The sequence below is a fragment of the Triplophysa dalaica genome, chromosome 19 (assembly GCF_015846415.1).
Source record: "Triplophysa dalaica isolate WHDGS20190420 chromosome 19, ASM1584641v1, whole genome shotgun sequence".
Lineage (NCBI taxonomy): Eukaryota > Metazoa > Chordata > Actinopteri > Cypriniformes > Nemacheilidae > Triplophysa > Triplophysa dalaica.
Genome location: NC_079560.1, coordinates 67654 through 88769, shown reverse-complemented (window position 1 = coordinate 88769; position 21116 = coordinate 67654). Strand labels below are relative to the sequence as shown.

The window sequence follows — 21116 nt, the reverse complement described above, 5'->3', positions numbered from 1 at the left end:
GGACAGACGAGCAGCGTCTGTGGGCGGAGTTTCTACCCAACGTCATCACGTTGAGCGAGCCCGGAATTGTTACACTCCTGAGATAAATACATATTGTCATATTGTCTGCAGATACAACAATAAAAGAAAAACGGAACATTATTAATAACATTCTGTTCATTTTATTTAAAATCTTAAGTGTACAGTATATTCAGATAACAGACAGGCGCGCTCACAATCAACAAACTACCATACTATAAACAAACTGTTTATAAACTATACCGTTATTATAAACATTTAACATTTAAAATACACAGACATGTAGCACACAATCGTACGTGTTTCTGATTCTAAAGAGGCTCAGTGTTGTGCTAAGTGGTTGATTCATGGTGATAATCATCAGATTCTCACATTCTTTTCTCGTTCGACCTCTTAGCCTTTAATCAAGACGTGAGCTTCATCTCAAGTTCAACCTTGATTAAAAAACAATCAACTTTCAAGACTCATCTGTACCGAGAGCTAATCTTTCACTGGTGCTGGAATGATGTTCTGTGTTTTCAACTCTGAAAAACTGTACTTTCAACTTATGAGTCAAAAAGTCAAAATCATGGCTTGGCAAGGCCTCTCTCCTGTACTTAGCATACTGATAGAGAGACTACATTTTCAGAGCCTGTCTGAGGTCACTGAAAAAATTGATCAGGCCGCTGGCCATCGCCGTGTCCACTGCAGATTGCGGTAACATTCCCCTCAGGTCAGTCTGGATGTAGCCGGTTAATAAACTGTGTGTGCAATCCTCCACTGGCACACAGAACCAGCCACATGGGTGATTAAACCCTCTTACGAAATCCTGTTTGTGTTCATCACGATCAACGCTTACACCTGAAACGACAATAACCAACCATCATATCAGTTTCACATGTTTAAATATTATGTGTTCTCCCACAATATTAATCCTTTCCTGTGGCTCAGTGGTTAGAGCCTGGTGCTTTTTATGTGATTTAAATAATGAACGCAACACTTGACTGACCACAGGAGAGAAGACCGTTCTCATAATCTGTCGTGTGCGAGAAATCCACAAACTCTCTCGGAGAAATGATGTTCCACAATTGCCCTGCGGTTGTGTATTTCATAACGCAACTGCCCTGCAAACACAAAGCATTATTGGATAGTTCAGTTAATTTAATGTCAAATGTTCAGCTTTAACTCAAGACAGAATTCATTCGATCATACTCAGCATGACAAATCAAATACAATTCAGATTCACAGAAATCTGCCAGTATTATAAACACAAAAGCAGTAAAATCATTCTAGAGATTACACAAGATAGCATGACGTGTTTATGAAAGTAAAAGACATTACTGCTGCTGTTTATCACACATGTGTTTCATTATACAGACCCTTGAACACACGCTGAACACTCATATAGTGGCCGACTGTACATTAACCTGGTCTAGTGTTTCCACAATCTCCATGGAAGTCATAAGACTGTCCCAGTTTAAACGGTATGGACCAGGGCGAATATACTCCACAGTCCTCTGCGGGGTGTCTGCCACTGTTCCCTCTGCTTTATATCTGCGAAGAAAGAGAAATCTGCATCTCTTATACCGTTCTGTGTTCAGTTACGTCCATTACACCAGTCCTGCAGAATCCATGTGTCTCGCACACAACACACCTGACGTCTATGAGCTGCTTCAGGTGTGTCTGACTCTGAAGATAAGTTGGATATTTAGACTCACAGAAAGCCGCTGAATTCTTCTGAACGTTTCCTCCACACCGTCACATCCTTCTGCGCAAACAAAGTCACTCTGAGTGAAGCCAAAGAGAAACCGGTCAACAGACAGACAGACGGACGAACGGACAGACAGACAGAAAAAGATGGACAGACAGACAGAGACAGAAGGACAGAGAGAGAGAGACAGAGACAGACAGACAAACAGACTGAGACAGACAGACAGACAGATGAAGAGGGTACAGACATACTAACCGATTTCTTTGCGATATTCCACTCTGATGCATTCACATGGTGATAGGACACCAGAGTTTCTTCAAGCTTTGATCTCAGAGAAGTGAGGTGTGACAAACTGGACATCTGAAACACAAATGAATGAATGTTATCATGACTGTTCATAGAAGGGCTTTAGCTTTTTTTGTTTATTTGTTTCTAAATAAAGTTACTTGTGCGAGGAGCAAATATTTGGACAAAAGAACAAATGAGTAACGTATTTCTGTCTTAAATTGCCTGAGACTTCAAATGACATGTTAGTCGTCAAAGTTAAAACAAACATAAGATGTAAATACACATAAATAAATCATAATTCTTCTCTAAACTTACGATACATTCAGCTCTCCTCACAAAAAATGTCCAATATTACTGTAAACTAAATCACTGTTATTCTCTGTAAATATTACATAATTACTGTGTTTTGATATGAAGTCGTTTGTTATAGATAACTATAAAATAAATGTACATTTAGGGGTTAAAAAATTGCTTAATCGTTCAAATCTAATTCACTCATAGGGTTCTTTAATAGCGGAAAACAGCACGATAAACTGAAACCTTCTAATCAATCTTACAGAAGCGACAAAGAACTGATTCTCGTTCAGGCGTGTCTGAAATTCACTCAAACATGAAATAAAAGAATTAAATGTATAACAAAGAACTTCGATTCATGACTGAAATCTGAGACTGAGGTGTTTCTGTCGTACCGTGTCACCGTCGTCGAGGAAATCAAGTTTCTGTCAAAATCTTCACATCAGATTCAACGCATGTGATTGGTCCTCAACCACAAGCGAAGTTCAGACTCGGATTCTGATTGGCTACTTACAACTCGGACGTTCTTGAGTCAGAAGTGTTTCATGCGGCGCTGGCTGCGCATATCGACCTGCGCGTGACATCAGTGTATCACGTGAGCAAACCAATAGCCAGGGTTGCCAGGTTTTTGTATAAAATAAACATTTCCAGCGGCCAATCAAAACTAGCTCAAAGCTGCCCAAAATACCACAGCTCAAAACATGCCACTCTCATACACAAATCCATAACAGTCACTGTTATAAATTAAACTCTTAAATCAATGAAAATAATAGTATAGCAGTATTGACATGGTATATTTACATAGATAAAATGATCTAACCGCGAGATTTACAGCTGATCAACAAAATGCTTAGGAAATTGTGGTTTTCCTATTTTTAGAACTATTTACAGATTTATTGACCGATTCCGTTTTATTATTGTTGGAATATACATTTGGTAGAGTGGGTTAGTGTAATACACGCATAAATCAACTACAATTCATGAACATTTCAAATTTCAAGCGGTTGAATCAGTTTAAAAGTTGCCCACATCTGCAGGAAACCGCTGAGTTCGCAAACCTGTCGACTGCAGTCTGCTCTCGCGATACTTTGATGCCGATCGGTGTGCGCAGCGCAGCAGACGAACTGAAAGACCAAGAGCGCCGCTACGGTAGACGCAACCAGAAGGCGTAAAACACACGCAAGAGCAATAAACATTCCCTTTAATATTAGCAGCAGAAATAAAATAATTTATGAACTCAATGAATAGATCAACTGTCCTTATGGCAGCACGTGTTAATATTGCTCGACTGAAAGCTTCAGCAGCCGTGAGAATCAGAAGCGAGACATCCTGTAGAAAAGGTTCTGTAGTTTCGTTTAGAAAAAAGTCTCAGATGTTAGGGTTGCTGATGAGCTTCTGCATCCTGCGGATCTTGCGCTTGTTTTGGGGCAGAATCTTGTTGTACTGGCCGTTTCTAATGAGATGTTCTTTACTGTGATGGATCTGTGCGCCGTGCTGAAGCTGAAAGGAGCACAGAGCTTGAAGAGGCTTGAGAAGAACCTGCATGTGAAAAACACACACCATCAGAAACTGATAACTGGTGCTTCACAAGGCTGTGAGTGAGTGACAAACCTCCTGGATGTTCTGGTTCTTCTCAATTATAGAGAGCACAACGGCAGCACACTCCAGCGTGGACACACACATGTTTGTGGGCTGTGTGCGGATCACATACTGACTGGAAGAGATGCTGCGCAGCTGCACCTGTACAGACAAACATCAACAGGCCGGCCTGTCTTTCTATCATCTCTTCATATTTCAGATGTTTATGTAAATGAAGCAACATTCAATAGAGACATTAAATTAAACCTCAATAAATTCGACCAAATTCATCTTTCTACTTCTCAAAAGAATTGCTGAAACTTTTAGGGTTAGTTGCATCATTTATAGAAAGCCCCTTTTAATGAGATGGTTGACATGCTGCTGCTGAAACATCTTACTGAACGGAAGAAGAACAACAAGAGATTGTGGCTGAGGAGCCCACGAGAGCTGATGGATGTGTGGGTCGCACCTGTTTGGGAAGCCTGAAAAGAGAGTTGCGGAGGAACATGTCTTTCGCTTGACTCCAAGTACCGTCGATCAGAATGACATTATGGTATGTCGTTGCGAAATCTGAGGCGAGATCCTCCAGATCAGCAGCAGCAGCTCCAGGATACAGAAGCAGAGTGTGTGCGTCCTTACACACGGCCGCCAGCTCGGGATGTCTGACACAACCAACAATATGACAGTCAGGTGGACTTGCAGAAATTCTCCGTATGATGTGAATCAATCAATGTGTGCTATAAGTTACCTCTCGTCTGTAAATCGCCTTCCAATGAACACTTTGCATTTCACAGGAGGAAGACACGCCGCCAGGAGTGGAACAGTTCGGAGGACGCGGCTCTCCTGGAGGAAGCAGAGGAGAAGAACCTTGACTCATGGGACATTGTTACGAACGGCATGAGAGGTTTGGACACACACAGACGACAGACCTCGGCTGGATGCTGGACGATGTAAAGGCACGTGGAGACGTCGAGAGGATGCGTAGGGAGATACGGGCACAGACACACCTTCACTGGACGACTAAACACACAAAACATCATTACATTACACGGATGATAGACACACAACCGATAACCTATGAGTCACAAAACCCAATGGTCAAATACATGTGAATGCATCACAGCTGAAGGATCATGGGCACGTTTGGATGTCTGTGAAGAAAAACTGCTACTTTCATTGACCGATGATTTATTCAACTTATGAAACGTTACAGTTTAAGGCTGATTTTCTTCTTTAGGAACATCCAGAAGACAAAAGAACACTTCTGATGATGTGTTTATTGAGAAAGTCATCTCATCTGTGTTCTTTGTGCTATTGAGGTTCAGAAGAAATCAGTCAAGAAAGTGCTAACAATGGCAAGAATATTACAATGTTTCCCTGTTGGTTGAAGCATCATGTGTTTCATAGTGCTGCTTTCATTGTGTTTCTCGTGTGTAAAAAAAGGAATAAATAATCCCAAATCTAATCCAATGTGTCAAATCTTCTTCTAGTTGATCATTGAGGATCAGCTGCTCTGCTCGTTTATTCATTTATTGTAAATTTTGTTTGCCTGTTGTCATTTTCTAATGCTTGTCAATTAAACTCACATTTTTACGGGATACTAAATGAAGAAGTAAACTAACACAAACAACACTTATCTCTTACAGGGGTGAATAGAAGTCACACGCGCACAAATGTGTTGTTGTGTTTCTCACCAGCACGTGTGACAGGTCGGGCGTCTCTCAGTGATCTCAACAGGCAAATCTGAAAGCACAGAGAACCCTTCATCTCCTCCATCATCATATCTGTCCTTCATCTCCTCTTCATCTTCATCATCCTTCATTTCTTCCGCTTCACCGGTCATTTCTGAACTCATTGTGTTTAAACCCTATCTTATTTATTTATCTTCTGCGTTTAACAGCGATTTGCAAACTACAGGATTATCTACTCATTTTGAATCGAGCTGAGTTTCAAATATTTCTGCGCTCCTGCTGTTTGTGCGACTCTTGCGTGTTTGACACGTCACTTCCGCTCGTCTGCGTTTGGTCGGTAGTGACGTATGCGAGGAAGATGGCGGCGCGCGGAAAGAAACGTGTGGCAGAGAAATCATCGGAAATCAAGTCGAAAAGAGCGAAATTAAAGCAAAATAGATCATCACAAGCAGTAAAGAACGCAAAGCAAGTAACATTTCCAGCGGAGGGTACAGAAAAGACAGAAAGTTGTGAACAGAGCAACATTATCAGCGTCCCCCCGCCCGTCAGCGCGGTGAGATATTAAACGAAGTCAATGAGTTCTTATGAAATCATCTCATGTGTGTTTTTAATCTCACTCATCAGATCTGGTCTCGCTACCAAAACATGACAACTATATTCCAGTGTCTCTTTGTGATGGTGACATCAGATCTTCGACTTTTGTTGGACTCGTTAGATTTTTACAGTAAATTTTGCAGTATCTATGCTGATGTTTCCAACTGAAACTAATGTAACACATATAACATAATGAAGCAATTGATGAAGAATCTAATGTGCCTTAAAATGTTGCACTATACTTGACTCCATTGTATGTAGATGATGTGAATTGTTAAATGCCTTCTTGTGATAGGCTGATGAGTTTTAATGCGAATGTTCTCTTTTTTTAGGGTAAATGGAAAAACAAGGAGCGAGTTTTGGTCTTTTCCTCTCGTGGCATCAACTTCAGAACGAGACATCTAATGAAGGATTTAAAAACCTTGATGCCTCACAGCAAAGCTGGTAAATCCACATTAAACCAACCAAATGACTAAACTGAAGTTTACGTGGCTGATCATGTACAAAATCAAATCTCTGTTCTTTTCTCACAGACACCAAAATGGACAGAAAAGACAAACTCTTTGTGGTTAATGAGGTGATTCTCACATGTTACTCTGGGCAGTGTGATTATTTATTTTCAAGGGTTTAAATCAATGTCACACTTAACTTGGCAAAAGCATTTTTATAACAGGCAGCACTACTCTAAGCCACTGACATCCTGCAGTTTTGGTTATTTGTTTGTTGCTGATATGTTTCAGGTGTGCGAAATCAAAAACTGTAACAAGTGCATCTTTTTTGAGGCAAAGAAGAAGCAGGATCTTTACATGTGGTGAGAACCCGCTTTTCTGATCACCAGACTGTGTCTTAAAATGCGTTAAAAATCTCAATGTATGGCTGTCATTCTGTTTACAGGATCTCAAATGCTCCTCATGGGCCGTCCGCCAAGTTTCTTGTTCAAAACGGTAGAACTTTATTTCTTCAATATTTCAGCACAATGTATAAACATGAAAATGATATGAGCGGAAATGTAATGTGTGTGTCCATTTGTCCCAAACACGTTCAGTTCACACTCTCGCTGAGCTGAAAATGACAGGCAACTGTTTGAAAGGCTCCAGACCGCTGCTGTCGTTTGACCCTGTGAGTAAAAAGACATTTTTAAATCACAAGAACAAACAACAAAACAATAATGGTGATTATATTCATGATAACATTTGTCTTCTCCTTTACAGAAATTTGACAAGGAGCCGGAATATACCCTGCTGAAGGAGCTTTTCACTCAGGTTCATTACAGCATTATTGCATCTTTACAGTATGACAGTATTCTGGAGTTTCTTAATAAACTTAGAATGTTTTACCGTAAATAAACATGTTGTGCAGATCATGCAAACTTGAGATGTCGAGACGTGTTTTTAAAGCCTGTTAACGGAGACCTTGTTCTTGTAGATCTTCTCGACACCTCAGTATCACCCGAAGAGTCAGCCGTTTGTGGATCACGTGTTCACTTTCACTATCGCAGACAACAGAATCTGGTTCAGAAACTATCAGGTGAGATCATTGACAATACGCTTGAATCATTCATTGAAGTGAGTCATATGATTTTTTAAACCAGTATTTCTACCGCTCGTAGATCATTGAAGAAGATGCATCTCTTGTGGAGATTGGCCCTCGTTTTGTCCTGAACCCCATAAAAATCTTTCAGGGGAGTTTTGGGGGACCTACGCTCTATGAAAACCCTCATTTCCAATCGCCTAACATGGTGAGCTGCTTTCAGAGCTTATTGTGTTAGAACACACACATGTGTTTTATTCACCGTTGTTTTATTGTGCCTTACTGTGTTTTTTAGCATCGGCGAGAGATTCGACTGGCGATGGCTGCCAAACAAAAGGAGAAACTGTTGGTGAAGGAGGTTCGCAAGGAGAAGCAGAAAGAGGAACAAGAAGTGATGATGCCGGACGTCACCGATGACGTGTTTGTGACTCCAGCCGAGCAGAAACCGCTTCACGTTGATCGAGAGGCTCCAGAACGCCAGATGACCAAGAAAAAGCTCAAACTGACCGAGCTGAAGAAGAAAATACGAATGAAGCGCAAAGGTCCCCGATAATCCGCCAGATTTCATGAAACATCACTTTTATAAACTTGTATAAATGTGAGATCAATGCAGGCTTGATAAAATCAGCCCAGTCGTTGGGCAAGTTTGTGTCTCACATGAATCGTTTGTACCTTTGCTGATAACACACTGTTAATAAAAGCTTTTTATTAATGTCAAAAGATTTGTGATGTTTTTTTTGTGAGAATAATGATGTCAATAAAAACATGAAGTAAAATAATAACTGTTGGCGGATTTCTCCACACTGGAACACTGATTTAACCCGTTTCATTAGGCATATGACTTCAAAGTGTGTCCGTTAACCTGTGTTTGTGTGAATATTAATAACAGCTGATGCGTAAGTGCAACTATTTATTAAGCCACACCGTGATGTTGTATTTTAAAGAAACCCGGATTTGTTGAGAGATTTCAATATAGGGACTTCCGCCCCAAGATCCGATTCAACTGTTTGTGTTTCTGTCCGGAAGGAATATCCGCACGGACCGGAAACATGGCGTTCAACTTTGGCGGCCCGTCTAGCAGCGCGAGTGAGTTTCAACATGCTTATTGAATGACTTGCTTTGTAATATTGAAATAAATTCACACATTAACGCATAAAAACAATAAATTCATGAACAGTCTGGAGTGGTTCGAGGAGAAGCTCGTGAAGAGCGACTCTAGACACCATCACATTTCTTCACCTGTTCCGCCGTTTAAATGTTGTTATTGTTATTTTCTGCATCCATTTTGTTTGTTTTCTGCGCTTCAACACACACAATAAAAGCGTAGATTAATCTAGCCACACAGCCCAATCATTTTCATCCTCTTTCTGTTATTTTATTAACTTAAATCATACGGTCCAGACCGGTTAGTTCCGTTTCTGAAGTCATGGTTACAACTGGCTTTCATACATTACTGTCGTGCTTGCAGGAGAATATGAAACAAATGTGATCAAAACAAACTGTTTCATTTATCCAAGCATGTTAGTGTGCATATTAATGTCTGATATGATCACGTGATGGGTTAGGTTGTCGTTATGTGAGACCTCTTCTGGGTTTCACAGCGGTCTGATATTTCTTTAAACGTACTTCGGGTTTTCATAACCAGCCATTAGCGTTACTACAGAAGGGTTTTATTAAAGGTTATTATGACCCGTTGTCATGGGTACAGGTCTTTCTGGCACTGGGTTTGGAGCCGCCACCACAACAGCATCCACTGGATTTGGATTCGGATCAAGTACCACAGGTGAGAGTGTCAAAGCAATTCTTATCAAGCTGATGTCTTTCTGTACAGCGTGAAGTCAGTTTAACTTGTCTATGTCGTGTAGGAGCAGGGTTAACTGCACATGTTGTTTGAAGAACAAAAGAATGGGTTAAAAGGAAGAAGAAGAATGGTACAGATGTTCCTGGTGAAGGTTCACTGGCGGGCTGTTGTATATTGAAGGACTGTCAGCAGTGATGTGACACGGGACTGATGTGGTGATGATGAATTATTCTATGTGCTGGACCTCATGAATGAACAGTGTGTCTGAGGTGGAGCAGTTTTGTGGTTCAGACATTAGAGATTTGATTTTGAAAGGGCAGACTGGTGTGAAACGTTCATCTATAGTTCCTCATTATGACATAAAGCAGAGGACAGCAGCCCTGCTGCGATGTGTAGACGAAGAGATTACAAACCGTTAGATAAAGCAGGACAGCGCCAGAACACACAAGCTCTTCCAGAAGAGTGTGTCATCTCATTGATGTGCTTGCAGGCACGTGTGTGTGTGTGTGTTTGTGTTTGTGTGGGAGACACTGTGTAAATCTCCTATAATCTCTGCTGGTTTCATGTCTGTCACTCCTGTAATCTCTCTTTTAACTCTATGTTCATCTCTCTCCCCCTCTCTCTCCCTCTCTCCCCCTCCCTCTCCCCCTCCCTCTCCCCCTCCCTCTCTCCCCCTCCCTCTCTCTCCCTCTCTCTCTCTCTCCCTCTCTCTCTCTCCCCCTCCCTCTCTCCCCCTCTCTCTCTCTCTCCCCCTCCCTCTCTCCCCCTCCCTCTCTCCCCCTCTCTCTCTCTCTCTCTCTCTCTCCCTCTCTCTCTCTCCCTCTCTCTCTCCCCCTCCCTCTCTCCCCCTCTCCCTCTCCCCCTGTCTGATGATAACCGTCTGTATTCAGTAGCTGTAGTATGATATTGAGGTCGGGTTCATGATATGTCATGCTCACATCACCTGTGTTTATTCTTTTACATCAGCACTCCAACTCCATGACTTCATTGATGACATCATTCTTTCCCCATATACTCTGACTCTCTACGTGTCTCTGCAGGTGCTTTTGGAGGTTTTGGAGCCACGACGGCTCCTCCCAGCAGTGGGTCGACCTTCAATTTCTCCACACCATCAAACACAGGTACGGCTGCCACACGCGCGGGACACACATGATGCTCAGAAGTGTAGCAGATACTGAATATACACGATGACATGTGTGATGTAGTTGACTCAGTTTCTGTGTGGCTGTAGGTGGAGGTCTCTTTGGAAGCACTCAGAATAAAGGTTTTGGCTTCTCCTCTGGTTTGGCTTCGAGTGGCGCTACAGGAACGGGCTTCAGCAGCACTGGATTGGGCTTCGGTGGTTTCGGGGGAATTCAGAGCAGCCAGACCCAACAGGGTGAGAAATGGCGATTGGATGACGCTTGCATGTTCTTTTCGTGAGCTTGTGTTAAACTGTGTGTTTGTGTGTAGGTGGTCTGTTTAACCAGCAGGGGTCTCAGTCTAGTCATCTGATCAACACTGCCAGTGCCCTGTCTGCTCCATCTGTGCTCAGCGATGAGCGGGACTCCGTTCTGGCCAAGTGGAACCAGCTGCAGGCCTTCTGGGGAACAGGCCGAGGTTATTTCAACAGCAGCACTCCTCCAGTGGAGTTCAGCCAGGAGAATCCCTTCTGCCGCTTCAAGGTACAGCTGATGATGTCACACCACAGCATGATGGGAGTATGGGTGCAGACAGAAGTGTGGAGTCATGTTCTACATTGACTTGATTGTATTTCATTTAATGAACTTTTGTAACCAAACATTCCCAATTCATGAACAGAAAGCACAATAATGCCATGTGTTTTTGTTGAACCTGTCACTCCTGTGCCTGTTATCATACTCTGTGTGTGTGTGACAGGCGGTGGGCTACAGCTGTGTTCCTGAAACAAAAGATGAAGATGGGTTAGTGGCTCTGGCTCTCAGTAAGAAGGAATCAGACGTGCGCTCTCAGCAGCAGCACTTGGTCGAGTCTCTACATAAAGTCCTGGGAGGAAATCAAATGATCACCGTGAATGTGGAGGGTGTGCGAGCGTTACCTGATGACCAGTGAGACTCGCATCATCATCATAAGTCACAGGATGAGAAAACTTGTCTTCTGTGTGTTACAGCTGTGTGTGTGTGTCTGTGTGTGTGTGTGCGCGAGCAGGACGGAGGTGATCGTTTATTTGGTTGAGCGTTCTCCTAACGGCACGTCCAAGCGGGTTCCAGCATCAACTCTCTATAGTTTCATGGAGCAGATGAATGTGAAATCTCAGCTTCAGCAGCTCAGTGTCATAATGACTGTCAGCAGGACCGCACTGAGCGCAACACAACTCAAACAACTGCTTCAGAACCCACCCGCAGGTAGTCGCTCTGTCCATAAACCAGCACACTAACCTCTCGTTCAGAATCCATTTCACAGCCCTGAAAATTAAACATGATTTGACTGATTTATGACACTTTTCATGTAGTGAGGACCAATCAAATGTAATGATAGTTCACTGTGTTACTGAGGAGGAGTTGAGGCCTCACAAATACAACTAAACAAGCACACACACACACACACACACACACACACACACACACACACACACACAGACTGAAGATGTGTTTTTTGGTGCAGGTGTGGACCCCATCATCTGGGAACAGGCTAAAGTGGACAATCCTGATCCAGAGAAGTGTGTCTGTCTTTATCTATCTTCAGTTCAGTTTAAGCACCAGTGTTTAGTGTTGTGGAGGATCTATTGACAGGGATGCAATATAATATACACAACTATGTGTTCAGAGGTGTATAAAGAGCTTACACAATGAAGTTTAAATATATATGTCCCTAGAATGAGTTATTTCTATCTACATGGAATTCACCATGTTGTGTCAGCTTGTGCTTGGAAAGCGAGCGCTGGAGCGAGTGTGTTGGTTACCATTCCCAACCTCAGCGCTACATGCTGCTCCATTTTACTGACACATCAGTCATGAGATGCTTCTCTTCAGGTTAATCCCAGTACCTATGGTGGGCTTTAAAGAACTCCTGCGAAGATTAAAGATTCAAGACCAGATGACCAAACAGCATCAGACCAGAGTGGACGTGAGATGCTCAAATACACACACACACACACACTAAGGTAAAGTCTTGATGGTTTCTGGCTGGTTCTCATCAGTTTCTCTCTCGTGTCTCAGATCATCTCTAATGACATCAGTGAGCTGCAGGTGAATCAGGCCACAACCGCAGCCAAAATCACACAGTACAAACGCAAGCTGATGGATCTGTCACACAGAGTACTACAGGTTTACAAGCTTTCCTTGATTTCACTTCATGTCTGTTGGCTGAACAGAGCCAAACAGACTTAATACCTTCAGTGTGTGTGTGTGTGTGTGTGTTAGGTGTTGATCAAACAGGAGGTTCAGAGGAAGAGCGGTTATGCCATCCAACTAGATGAAGAGCATCTGAGAGTTCAGTTAGAAACCATTCAGTGTGAGCTGAACGCACCAACGCAGTTCAAGGTGTGAACACACTACAACATCACTTTTAACACCCTAATACACTAAACCCAAACCTAAAGGCACTATTGCTACAGTGCACGTGAAGAAAGTAATTATCAAATGAACTGAAACATCAAACTGTTGATCTCACTGATGTTAGGGCCGGTTGAATGAGCTCATGTCTCAGATTCGAATGCAGAATCATTTTGGAGCTGTACGGTCAGAGGAACGCTATCGAGTGGATGCCGACCTTCTGCGAGAAATCAAACAGGCAAGACATACAACCTGTGTGCTTGTGTGTGTGTGTGTGTTATGTTTGTGTAACATCTGTAAGTTGTCTTTCAGCACCTGAAGCAGCAGCAGGAGGGTCTGAGTCACCTGATCAGCGTCATTAAAGATGATCTGGACGACATCAAGATGATTGAAGATCAGCTGCATGATGGGATTCACACACGCAGCAGCAAACTCAGCTGATACACACACACACACACACACACACACACACACAAACTACTGTGCATTGTGACCGCCTGAACATTAGAGAATTGTTGATTTCTGTTGTTGTGGTGGCCCATTTCTCTTTTCTGTGTCATGTGATTATCATTGTGTGCCTTTGACAGCTGAATCTTAAACACATGTGTCTCACATTGATGAATAAAGTTTTCTTTTGTATGGGTTTGTGTGATGGGTGAATGAATGAATAGAAACAGAAGGCCAGGATGTGGTTTAATGGAACAATGTGTTGACTAGAGCAGTAATGCTTACATTCAGACATGTTGTTGGACTGGAGCTGTGATCAACGGGTGATGTCGGACAGATTTTGTGTTGTTGTTAGTTTATCTGTTGTTCGTTGACCTGTGGTCGGTGATGGTTTCCTATCAGCTCTAGATTGTTCCACCAGTCGAAAGGCCTCCATGAACTCATTGATGTCGATGCTTCCGTCCTTGTTGAAGTCGATGCTCTCGGCCAGTTCTGAGATGGCTTTATCAGAGATGTTGGTCTGTAGGTGAGAGCTTAACAGCTTCCATGTCTGATGAAACTCCTCAAATGAGATCAGACCTAAACACATTAAAGGGTTACTTCACCCCAAAATACAAATTCGATCATTTCCTCACCTTTGAGTTCACCTGTGCCAAATGTGTCTTTGTTCTGATGAACACTGAGAAAGATATTTAGAAGAAAGAATGCTTTAACCAGACAAGTATTGCCTCCCATAGTAGGACAAATGGCAATGATAGTTAAAGTGCCCCAGAACTGTGTGCTGTCCCACATCCTTCAAAATATCTGATTTTGTGCTCAACAGAACAAATACTATGGTAGTCAATGGGGGGCAAAGTCTGTCATCTGAACAAAGATTTTGGGTGAATCATCCCTTGAAATCATTCTGTGGTTTTTATTGTAAATAGTGATTCTAAAACCATTATTGTCGAGGCTCAGTCAGGTGTTCATATAGGTGCACACAGTACAATAAAACAGAAATAACTGATGAGAGTACCTGAATGATCCGTGTCGATCATTCTGAAGATGGTCTCTAGGTTTGAATGATGTTTGTAAAGGGTCTCCAGCAGACTCGTGTTGGCAATCTGTCAAGAGTCAAACACACCTGTATTGAATCCAGTTTTTCCTTTATTGTGAATCTGTTCCTTTTTTTTTATTATTGAAATTTCAAGCAGTGTTAATGAACCACGAGAGGCCGTTGTTACATCTGCTTTTTTTAGAACACTGCCAGGTAACAGTTTACCAATGTGCAGTTGTGCTGACTCACAATTCTGCGTTTCCATGAATTTTAGATTTGTTTGATATCATGGTGTGTATGATATGATTGCGTACGCGCTGCTTGTGAACTTGTGTCTGCATTACTTTAGCGTTGGGCTGGATTATAGACAGCTGGTTGAACCAATCGTCATAGTTCAGCATCCCATCATTTGAGCTTGACACCAGCTGAGATCTCAGAACCCTCCACGGGAGACTCAGATGCAGAACCGTCTCCATGGCAACTGCCCAACTCCTCAAAGAGATCAGACCTTTAAAGACAGACAGGTAAGATGTGAAAGAAAGGAGTGTTGAAGTCTGTTGATTATGGTGTTCTGTGAGGGTGATAAAGTAGTGATTTAGATCTGTTGGTGCACCTGTGTGCTGGGGGTCGTGTTGAAGAAACTCTCGCATCAGTTCAGATTTGTGTGTGAACAGCAGCATCCTCAGAGCCTGTAAAGCTGAGCGTTCCGTTCTCCCCACACTACACACACATACACACGTGCATTATAAACCTGTCAGAAACCTTCAGAAGCATGACGTGTGTGTGTGTTCACCTCTGTCTGAGCGTCAGCTCCCGGGTTGTCCGGCTGGCCTGAAACGGTTTAAAATGAGGAATGTGGTCAGGACCCAAATGTATGTAAGCGCCTCTGTTACTGCCCACGTCATAATAATTTGAGGCTGAAAATATGGTCAGAACCTGCAAACACACAACACAAATGATTCCACTAAAATCTCTCTGGACTAACAGCAGAAATATCCTGTCAGGTGAAATCTCACCCTGCGGTTGTGGCAGAACTCGTAACCCTCTTGTTTGCACTCGTGTGATCTGATCAGCAGCTGAAGTTTGTGTCTGTCCAGCACTTTTTGTGTGACGTCCGGACCCCAGTAACAGCCGCCCCCTCGGACGTCATTGGGTACGCATCCGTTCTGAGGCATCGGGTCGCTCCACAGGACATCCACTATCTGGAGTGACAACAGTTACATATGTGAGCAGCAGAAGAAGAGAAGACCATCTCTCCAGGGTGTGCAGCGAGACGGACCGAAGCTCATCTGGCTTATTCACAATAAACATCGGGGGTCTCAGACAACTGGCCACTTTCATACGCTGTTCCTCACGTGTGAAACATGTTGCCTGCAAAGTATTTTCAGACTTTCTCGTTTTTGGTCTGTGTGTGTTTCGACAGGCCAAACATTGTTTCAAACGCTCTGGCAACACATCTGAGCATTTACACAACGACTGCAATGTCAATGCTCAGTAGGGTGATTCTGAGGTGTGGTATGTGCCGTGTCATTCACTCTTGTCTTCTGGTGACAGATATGATCGTGGCGCACATCACAGTGACACAAATGAAACACGTCGCCTCAAACACACGCAACAGAGTCATGTCCACGCCATGTGAAGCTAACAAGACATCATGGCACTTTATCGACTAGCTCAGTTTCAATGCCATGACGGCACACGTATGAACATCAAATTACCATCTGACTGCCTGTATACGCCACAGTACACGTTTGTAAAGGCCAGTGGATTCCTGCAGATGTTAAACTGTGACAGAGAGTATGACAAACAGAGACAAAAGGGAAAGTTAGTGTTTGACTGGAGATAAACTCTGAAGGACAGGATCGGACACATCTGCTTTATGAGGTGGATGGATCCTTAGGAACCGGACCTACACATTCAAAATATTGTTCTGGACTCTTTCTGTGTCTGTGTTGAAGTGAAGCGAATTATCACCTGTTTCCACGCTTCCGTCTGCAGATCTTTAGCAGAACCCTGGTCTGACGTCAGACCAAGACCGGCCAGACGACGTCTCTCGCTCAGTTCCTCCTCCACGGATCCAACGTCTCGTCTGGACGCAGAGTGCAGTGAATGACGCGGGATATCGGGTCTTAGCCGCACAGCTGTACTGTAAGAGAGTGACTGAACTCTCCTCCGCCCGTCATCTCTCTCTGCTTCCTCCTGCCTGACGGACGCTTCACCCCGCATGGGCCTGAACGCCGAAACAAACTGAGAACAAACAGAGTGAGTGAGCGAGCGAGAGAGAGAGAGAGAGAGAGACAAGATTCAGGAGGGAAATCTACCCGTTGTCTGTCCAGTTTGGAAATCAGGTTGAGATCGGTCTTGTCTGAAATTCCTCCGTGTAGAATCAGAACTTTGTGATCTATTACCGTCACCAGCGGCAACCAGCTGAAGATCTTCTGCAGGAGTCTGAGAATCTGTTTCCCATGAACCTGTGAGGATGATATTAGTACTCTTCATCTTTCATGTGATGTCATTCCTTTGTCTTTGTGTGTGTGTGTGGCGTACGTGTGCGTGTGCATGTGTGTGCGTTTGAGGAGAAAACAAACTCACGCGATATTTTCCCAGAACTTCTTTTGTGAACCCATATCTGTAAGAAACAAGATTTTTTCTATATGACAAACACAGAAACCTTCATCATCACTTGTGTGTGTGTGTGTTTTACCTCAAGTTTACAATGTGATCTTCATGGTTTCCTCTGTTCAGATGAACATCATGTGGATACAGCAGCTGAAAGGCAAACAGAACCAGCAGAATCTCGATGGATTCTTTCCCTCGGTCAACAAAGTCTCCATTAAAAACATACGGCGTCTCCGCTGAAGGAAAACCGTTCTGGTCATGAAGTGAAAACACACAGCTGTTATTGGCCCGTTCGTAAAACGCAGTCTAGAATTGTGGGTGAAAATGGACCCACTTTGTAAAAGATCAACAACAAATCTTCCAGATGTCCATGCAGATCTCCTGCGTAAAACAAAACCCATACACAAGGATATCAAACACCTCACTGACTGTGTGTGTGTGTTCAGGAGTGTGTTCTCACCGCAGATGGTGATTTCTTTGTATTTGCAGGTGGACACGTGATTGATGTTGGGCAGAAAGCGCAGGAGCATCAGTGTTTTCTCCAGCAGCCGCAGCACGTAATGAGCATGAAGCTTCTGAACACACATCTACAGTTACACATACGCTGACTCACAAAACCCCTAGACACAACAGCTTTCGTCCTATTTACTTGTTTGTTTTTGAAGGCGTCCACGAGCTCCGTGACATTAGAGATGGTCAATGGGAATGTAAGATGAGGTCCAGAGTAAACATCTGGAACCTCAATGATTTTATAAGAGAAATATCTCTCCAACTCCATATCCTGAAACGCATCACTCTCATGAAATATGTGCGAGATCCACTTTTCTGAGGAGACACACAAAACAGCGAGACATGGAGTTGTGTAGGAGTGAGATCAGAGCTGAAGATGACCTTGTGAGTTCTTACTTTGGCTGCTGGCAGGTGTGAAATGATCCATCAGACAACCAAAGAAGTTGTAAAGCTGTAAAGACAAACAGCACAAGCAGGAATCATGAGAAGTAAAGATGCTGACTGAACACCCAACCCTCAACATTTTTCAGTTTGTGTCTGATCAGGGTTTTATCAGTGGTATTTTCACCTTGATATGATCCTGTTCTCCAGAATATTCTATAGACTGAAAGATGTTCCAGGAGCAGCGACGTCTCATCTCCAGCCGAGCAACATACTGACGGTACCAGCGCTGGATGAGAAGAGCTGCGCGCATGGCTGCAGAGAAACAGAGCGGTGACTTTCATCACATTCACAGAAACACCTGTGTGTGTGTGTGTGTGTGCGCGTCTCACCTGTGACCGCTGTGTGTGACGCTTCAGACACAGAGAGAAAACACATTCAATCATTCAGATTCACCGCAGCAGTAATAAGATGTCCTCCAGACAAATAAACCAGATTAATTACCTGGAACTGAGACAATTGCTACGAAAGAGAAAGACAGACGGAGAGAGACAGCTCTTTAAAATGTGAACGTGTCCTTGTGTTTTATAGAGTCACTGATCTGGACATTTACACACCTCGCTTACGTTGTATCCGCTGCTGTTTGTTTGATTTAGTGACTCTGCATCCCATTTCACTGCACCAACACACACAAACACACACAAACACACATTCACCGTTTACAGTGCTTCACATCTATGTACACATCACCGGCGGCGCCAGGGGGGGTCTTGGGGGGTCTCAAGACCCACCCAAAAAACGCCTTGACCCCCCATTTGACCCCCCACCCCCTCCCTGATTAAAAAATATTTAATATATATTAAAATATATATATCCGGGATAAAGATTTAACAATGGTCCTCTTCAAACTATGCAGAACAATAATAATTCATAATTTATTCGAAATATAAACATAAGAATCACTGCGACGCCCCATGAACGTTGCTGCCGCTGCGCCTTGCGTCATTGCGTTCAAGGCGCTGCCGCGAGCCCGTAAGTGCTGCAACGCACTTTATATCTTGAAGCTAAAAATGGATCGCTTCGTCATACCTAAAAACAAATTGACAGCAGATGGAAATAGGACTGAAAATATACCCGTTGCAGTGGAGGGCGAGCCTTGCTTGATACTAGAATTAGAAATAGAGGACACCGAGGAATTGGAGGATGAGGAGGTGGGACCGGAGCAACTCGCATATGGAAGCGTGTGTTGTAAAATTCAATTTGCAATGTAATATGCAAAATGGCAATGCAGTATGTAAATTGACAATGCAATCGTGTATCTAAATATACATTTCAAATAAATATGTGCAACATTAAGTGCAAAATGAAAATAAAAATTCAATAATATCAATTACATTTGGGAGTTCCTTTTTATGAATACAAATGTAATTGATATAATTGAATTTTTATTTTCATTATGCACTTAATGTTGCAAATACTTATTAGAAATGGAATGGATTTAACGGGGGATTTAAGCCATGGCCCAGCCGAGAAACCAAGACAGCTTAATTAAAATCATAACCGTGTCGTTCTTTTGGATCGCAGGGGCAGCTAGCATCCAGGGGTTTTAGTTACTCGTGGTTCAAACAGTACCAGTGGCTTGAATATTCTGTCAAAAGAAGCTGCTTTTTGTTTTGCCTGTCGTCATTTTTTTCACAGTGTGCATCGATCTGGTTTTATTTGTTTAGTAGCAGTAATATGCAGTTATTAGCCGTGTCCACTGTATTTATTTTTTTTGGTTTTCATGAGACCCCCCTTGAAATGACCAGGACCCCCCATTGCCCCCCCAATCAAAATTGTCTGGAGCCGCCACTGGTACACATGCTAAATATATCAAGAGAACTGCAGACATCAAATGCAACAAAATAGATGCATGTGTATCCTATCATCTAAAAGAAGAACTCACCACATCAGATTGTTGGCAGAAGCAGCAGAGAGAACATGTTTTCTATGTGAACGTGACGGAGATATGATTAGGGTTTTTCCTCCATCACGTGATCACGGATAGATTAGGATTAACAGGACTGCAGCTCAGATTTACCTCAGAATCCAGATGGGGTCAGAGGTCATTTACCGTCTGTTTGCTAGTAACCCCACCAGATTTAGTTAAGGATTATAGATAAAAAGTGAGGTTCCATAAGAAAATAAGTAGTTTTATTTAGTGAATGTTGTGTTAGTGGATCAGGACGGGGTAAATATTCTTTTGGAACGCTGTGAGGGGTGACGTCAGATCCAGCCCGCCGTGAACCTGTGAAGATTTATTTATCTTCTGTGTGTTCTGAAAAAAAAGATAATTTCCAAACATCAATTTAGGTTATTGGCAGTATCTTTTACCTTTATTTATTATGTGTAAAAACATCATTATTTCTAAACATTTGTAACTACTGATTGTTAGTGAACCTGTCACACTGAATAGATATAATACACACCCTTGACAGGCTTGAAGTACAGCTAACCCTACCTACACATGTGAACCATGATGATGATTAAATATCGATAAATATCAGCTGGTGAAACAATGCATGTCTTTATTGAGCTGAAGGTGATTTGCTGAGAATGAGCTTCCTTCACACATGGCGGCTGGCATTTCTCCTGACAGATGGGAGTCAAGGTCACACACACACATGATTCCTTTGATTCACAAGTTCATCTCAGGTCAAAGTACATTTGTATCTTTGTATTTCAAGTGAATAGCTTTTCGACAGACTAAACGCAGGTGCTGGTGTAAAATGAATGTTCACAAAGTTTGAAAATGTCAAAAAGCAACTTTCACTTATATTTGTGTATGAAATGAATCTGTGTGTGTGTGTACTTGCGTACGTGTGTGCGTGCGTACGTGTGTGCCTGTGTGTGTGCATGTATAGCAGATGCTTTTTCAAAATATTCTTGTATTGACGTGTGTACATGTGATTTACATTCCTTTCCAGAGGCGTCATATAATACATCTTTTCCTTGATCATCTCTGATGCAGTTCATGACCTTTATAGAGCAATGAATATTTGATGAATTCCGTTTTTATTCCACTGTTGTTGACATTTCTGATCCTTTCTGATCTTTCTCTTTATTTGTCGTCCATGCACCTGCAGAT

The 21116-nt window shown here is 42.7% G+C and overlaps 5 protein-coding genes across 13 annotated transcripts; 2 read left to right on the top strand and 3 right to left on the bottom strand.

The window, feature by feature from the left end:
- Nucleotides 1-145: 145 nt before the first annotated feature.
- On the bottom strand, nucleotides 146-3328 carry stard4 (StAR-related lipid transfer (START) domain containing 4). 8 transcript variants are annotated; one of them, XM_056731434.1, is made up of 6 exons: nucleotides 2312-3328; nucleotides 1964-2068; nucleotides 1716-1784; nucleotides 1425-1551; nucleotides 1007-1121; nucleotides 146-858 (listed from the first exon to the last, which is right to left on the bottom strand). In XM_056731434.1, the coding sequence occupies exons 2-6, from the start codon at nucleotides 1993-1995 to the stop codon at nucleotides 635-637; spliced, it is 567 nt and encodes a 188-aa protein (XP_056587412.1). In that variant the 5' UTR covers nucleotides 1996-2068; nucleotides 2312-3328; the 3' UTR covers nucleotides 146-634. The 8 variants fall into 8 exon arrangements, with proteins under 8 accessions (XP_056587412.1, XP_056587407.1, XP_056587413.1 ...); XM_056731429.1 differs by having other exon boundaries at nucleotides 1716-1765; XM_056731435.1 differs by having other exon boundaries at nucleotides 2554-3328.
- Nucleotides 3329-3474: 146 nt separating this feature from the next.
- On the bottom strand, nucleotides 3475-5873 carry dtwd2 (DTW domain containing 2). Its single transcript, XM_056731427.1, has 6 exons — nucleotides 5563-5873; nucleotides 4798-4888; nucleotides 4617-4711; nucleotides 4338-4530; nucleotides 3902-4030; nucleotides 3475-3829 (listed from the first exon to the last, which is right to left on the bottom strand). The coding sequence occupies exons 1-6, from the start codon at nucleotides 5721-5723 to the stop codon at nucleotides 3659-3661; spliced, it is 840 nt and encodes a 279-aa protein (XP_056587405.1). The 5' UTR covers nucleotides 5724-5873; the 3' UTR covers nucleotides 3475-3658.
- Nucleotides 5874-5889: 16 nt separating this feature from the next.
- bxdc2 (brix domain containing 2) lies at nucleotides 5890-8403 on the top strand. The gene is made up of 10 exons (XM_056731426.1): nucleotides 5890-6112; nucleotides 6486-6597; nucleotides 6687-6730; nucleotides 6894-6964; nucleotides 7048-7097; nucleotides 7199-7272; nucleotides 7365-7415; nucleotides 7579-7680; nucleotides 7763-7891; nucleotides 7979-8403. Exons 1-10 carry the CDS (start codon nucleotides 5918-5920, stop codon nucleotides 8234-8236), a joined length of 1086 nt encoding a protein of 361 aa, XP_056587404.1. The 5' UTR covers nucleotides 5890-5917; the 3' UTR covers nucleotides 8237-8403.
- Nucleotides 8404-8717: 314 nt separating this feature from the next.
- Nucleotides 8718-13635, top strand: nup54 (nucleoporin 54). 2 transcript variants are annotated; one of them, XM_056730689.1, is made up of 13 exons: nucleotides 8718-8769; nucleotides 9392-9466; nucleotides 10525-10605; nucleotides 10716-10862; nucleotides 10937-11148; nucleotides 11363-11550; nucleotides 11651-11847; nucleotides 12107-12161; nucleotides 12475-12568; nucleotides 12661-12768; nucleotides 12865-12984; nucleotides 13124-13234; nucleotides 13309-13635. In XM_056730689.1, exons 1-13 carry the CDS (start codon nucleotides 8733-8735, stop codon nucleotides 13435-13437), a joined length of 1554 nt encoding a protein of 517 aa, XP_056586667.1. In that variant the 5' UTR covers nucleotides 8718-8732; the 3' UTR covers nucleotides 13438-13635. The 2 variants fall into 2 exon arrangements, with proteins under 2 accessions (XP_056586667.1, XP_056586670.1); XM_056730692.1 differs by lacking the exon at nucleotides 9392-9466 and having other exon boundaries at nucleotides 8732-8769.
- A 92-nt stretch (nucleotides 13636-13727) lies between these two features.
- On the bottom strand, nucleotides 13728-21063 carry LOC130407621 (serine/threonine-protein phosphatase with EF-hands 2-like). Its single transcript, XM_056730688.1, has 15 exons — nucleotides 18177-21063; nucleotides 18005-18059; nucleotides 17748-17923; nucleotides 17559-17673; nucleotides 17433-17479; nucleotides 17184-17350; nucleotides 17072-17108; nucleotides 16801-16950; nucleotides 16454-16726; nucleotides 15496-15681; nucleotides 15273-15415; nucleotides 15093-15199; nucleotides 14824-14987; nucleotides 14459-14546; nucleotides 13728-14022 (listed from the first exon to the last, which is right to left on the bottom strand). Exons 1-15 carry the CDS (start codon nucleotides 18300-18302, stop codon nucleotides 13760-13762), a joined length of 2097 nt encoding a protein of 698 aa, XP_056586666.1. The 5' UTR covers nucleotides 18303-21063; the 3' UTR covers nucleotides 13728-13759.
- Between the last annotated feature and the right edge of the window lie 53 nt (nucleotides 21064-21116).

Coding starts and splice junctions, on each gene's coding strand:
- LOC130407621 (XM_056730688.1), bottom strand. CDS start 18,302: ATGCGCGCAGCTCTTCTCATCCAGCGCTGGTACCGTCAGTATGTTGCT. Junction 16,951..17,071: donor AAGTTCTGGGAAAATATCGC/GTGAGTTTGTTT, acceptor TCATCCTCACAG/GTTCATGGGAAACAGATTCT. Junction 14,547..14,823: donor TAATCCAGCCCAACGCTAAA/GTAATGCAGACA, acceptor GACTCTTGACAG/ATTGCCAACACGAGTCTGCT.
- dtwd2 (XM_056731427.1), bottom strand. CDS start 5,723: ATGAGTTCAGAAATGACCGGTGAAGCGGAAGAAATGAAGGATGATGAA. Junction 4,889..5,562: donor CCGACCTGTCACACGTGCTG/GTGAGAAACACA, acceptor TTGTGTGTTTAG/TCGTCCAGTGAAGGTGTGTC. Junction 4,712..4,797: donor TCGTCCAGCATCCAGCCGAG/GTCTGTCGTCTG, acceptor TGCTTCCTCCAG/GAGAGCCGCGTCCTCCGAAC.
- nup54 (XM_056730689.1), top strand. CDS start 8,733: ATGGCGTTCAACTTTGGCGGCCCGTCTAGCAGCGCGA. Junction 9,467..10,524: donor ATTCGGATCAAGTACCACAG/GTGAGAGTGTCA, acceptor GTGTCTCTGCAG/GTGCTTTTGGAGGTTTTGGA. Junction 12,985..13,123: donor ACGCACCAACGCAGTTCAAG/GTGTGAACACAC, acceptor CACTGATGTTAG/GGCCGGTTGAATGAGCTCAT.
- stard4 (XM_056731428.1), bottom strand. CDS start 2,107: ATGAACAGTCATGATAACATTCATTCATTTGTGTTTCAGATGTCCAGT. Junction 1,552..1,715: donor GAAGAATTCAGCGGCTTTCT/GTGAGTCTAAAT, acceptor CTTTCTTCGCAG/ATATAAAGCAGAGGGAACAG. Junction 859..1,006: donor GAACGGTCTTCTCTCCTGTG/GTCAGTCAAGTG, acceptor TTGTCGTTTCAG/GTGTAAGCGTTGATCGTGAT.
- bxdc2 (XM_056731426.1), top strand. CDS start 5,918: ATGGCGGCGCGCGGAAAGAAACGTGTGGCAGAGAAATCATCGGAAATC. Junction 7,273..7,364: donor CGCTGCTGTCGTTTGACCCT/GTGAGTAAAAAG, acceptor TCTCCTTTACAG/AAATTTGACAAGGAGCCGGA. Junction 7,681..7,762: donor TCTGGTTCAGAAACTATCAG/GTGAGATCATTG, acceptor TACCGCTCGTAG/ATCATTGAAGAAGATGCATC.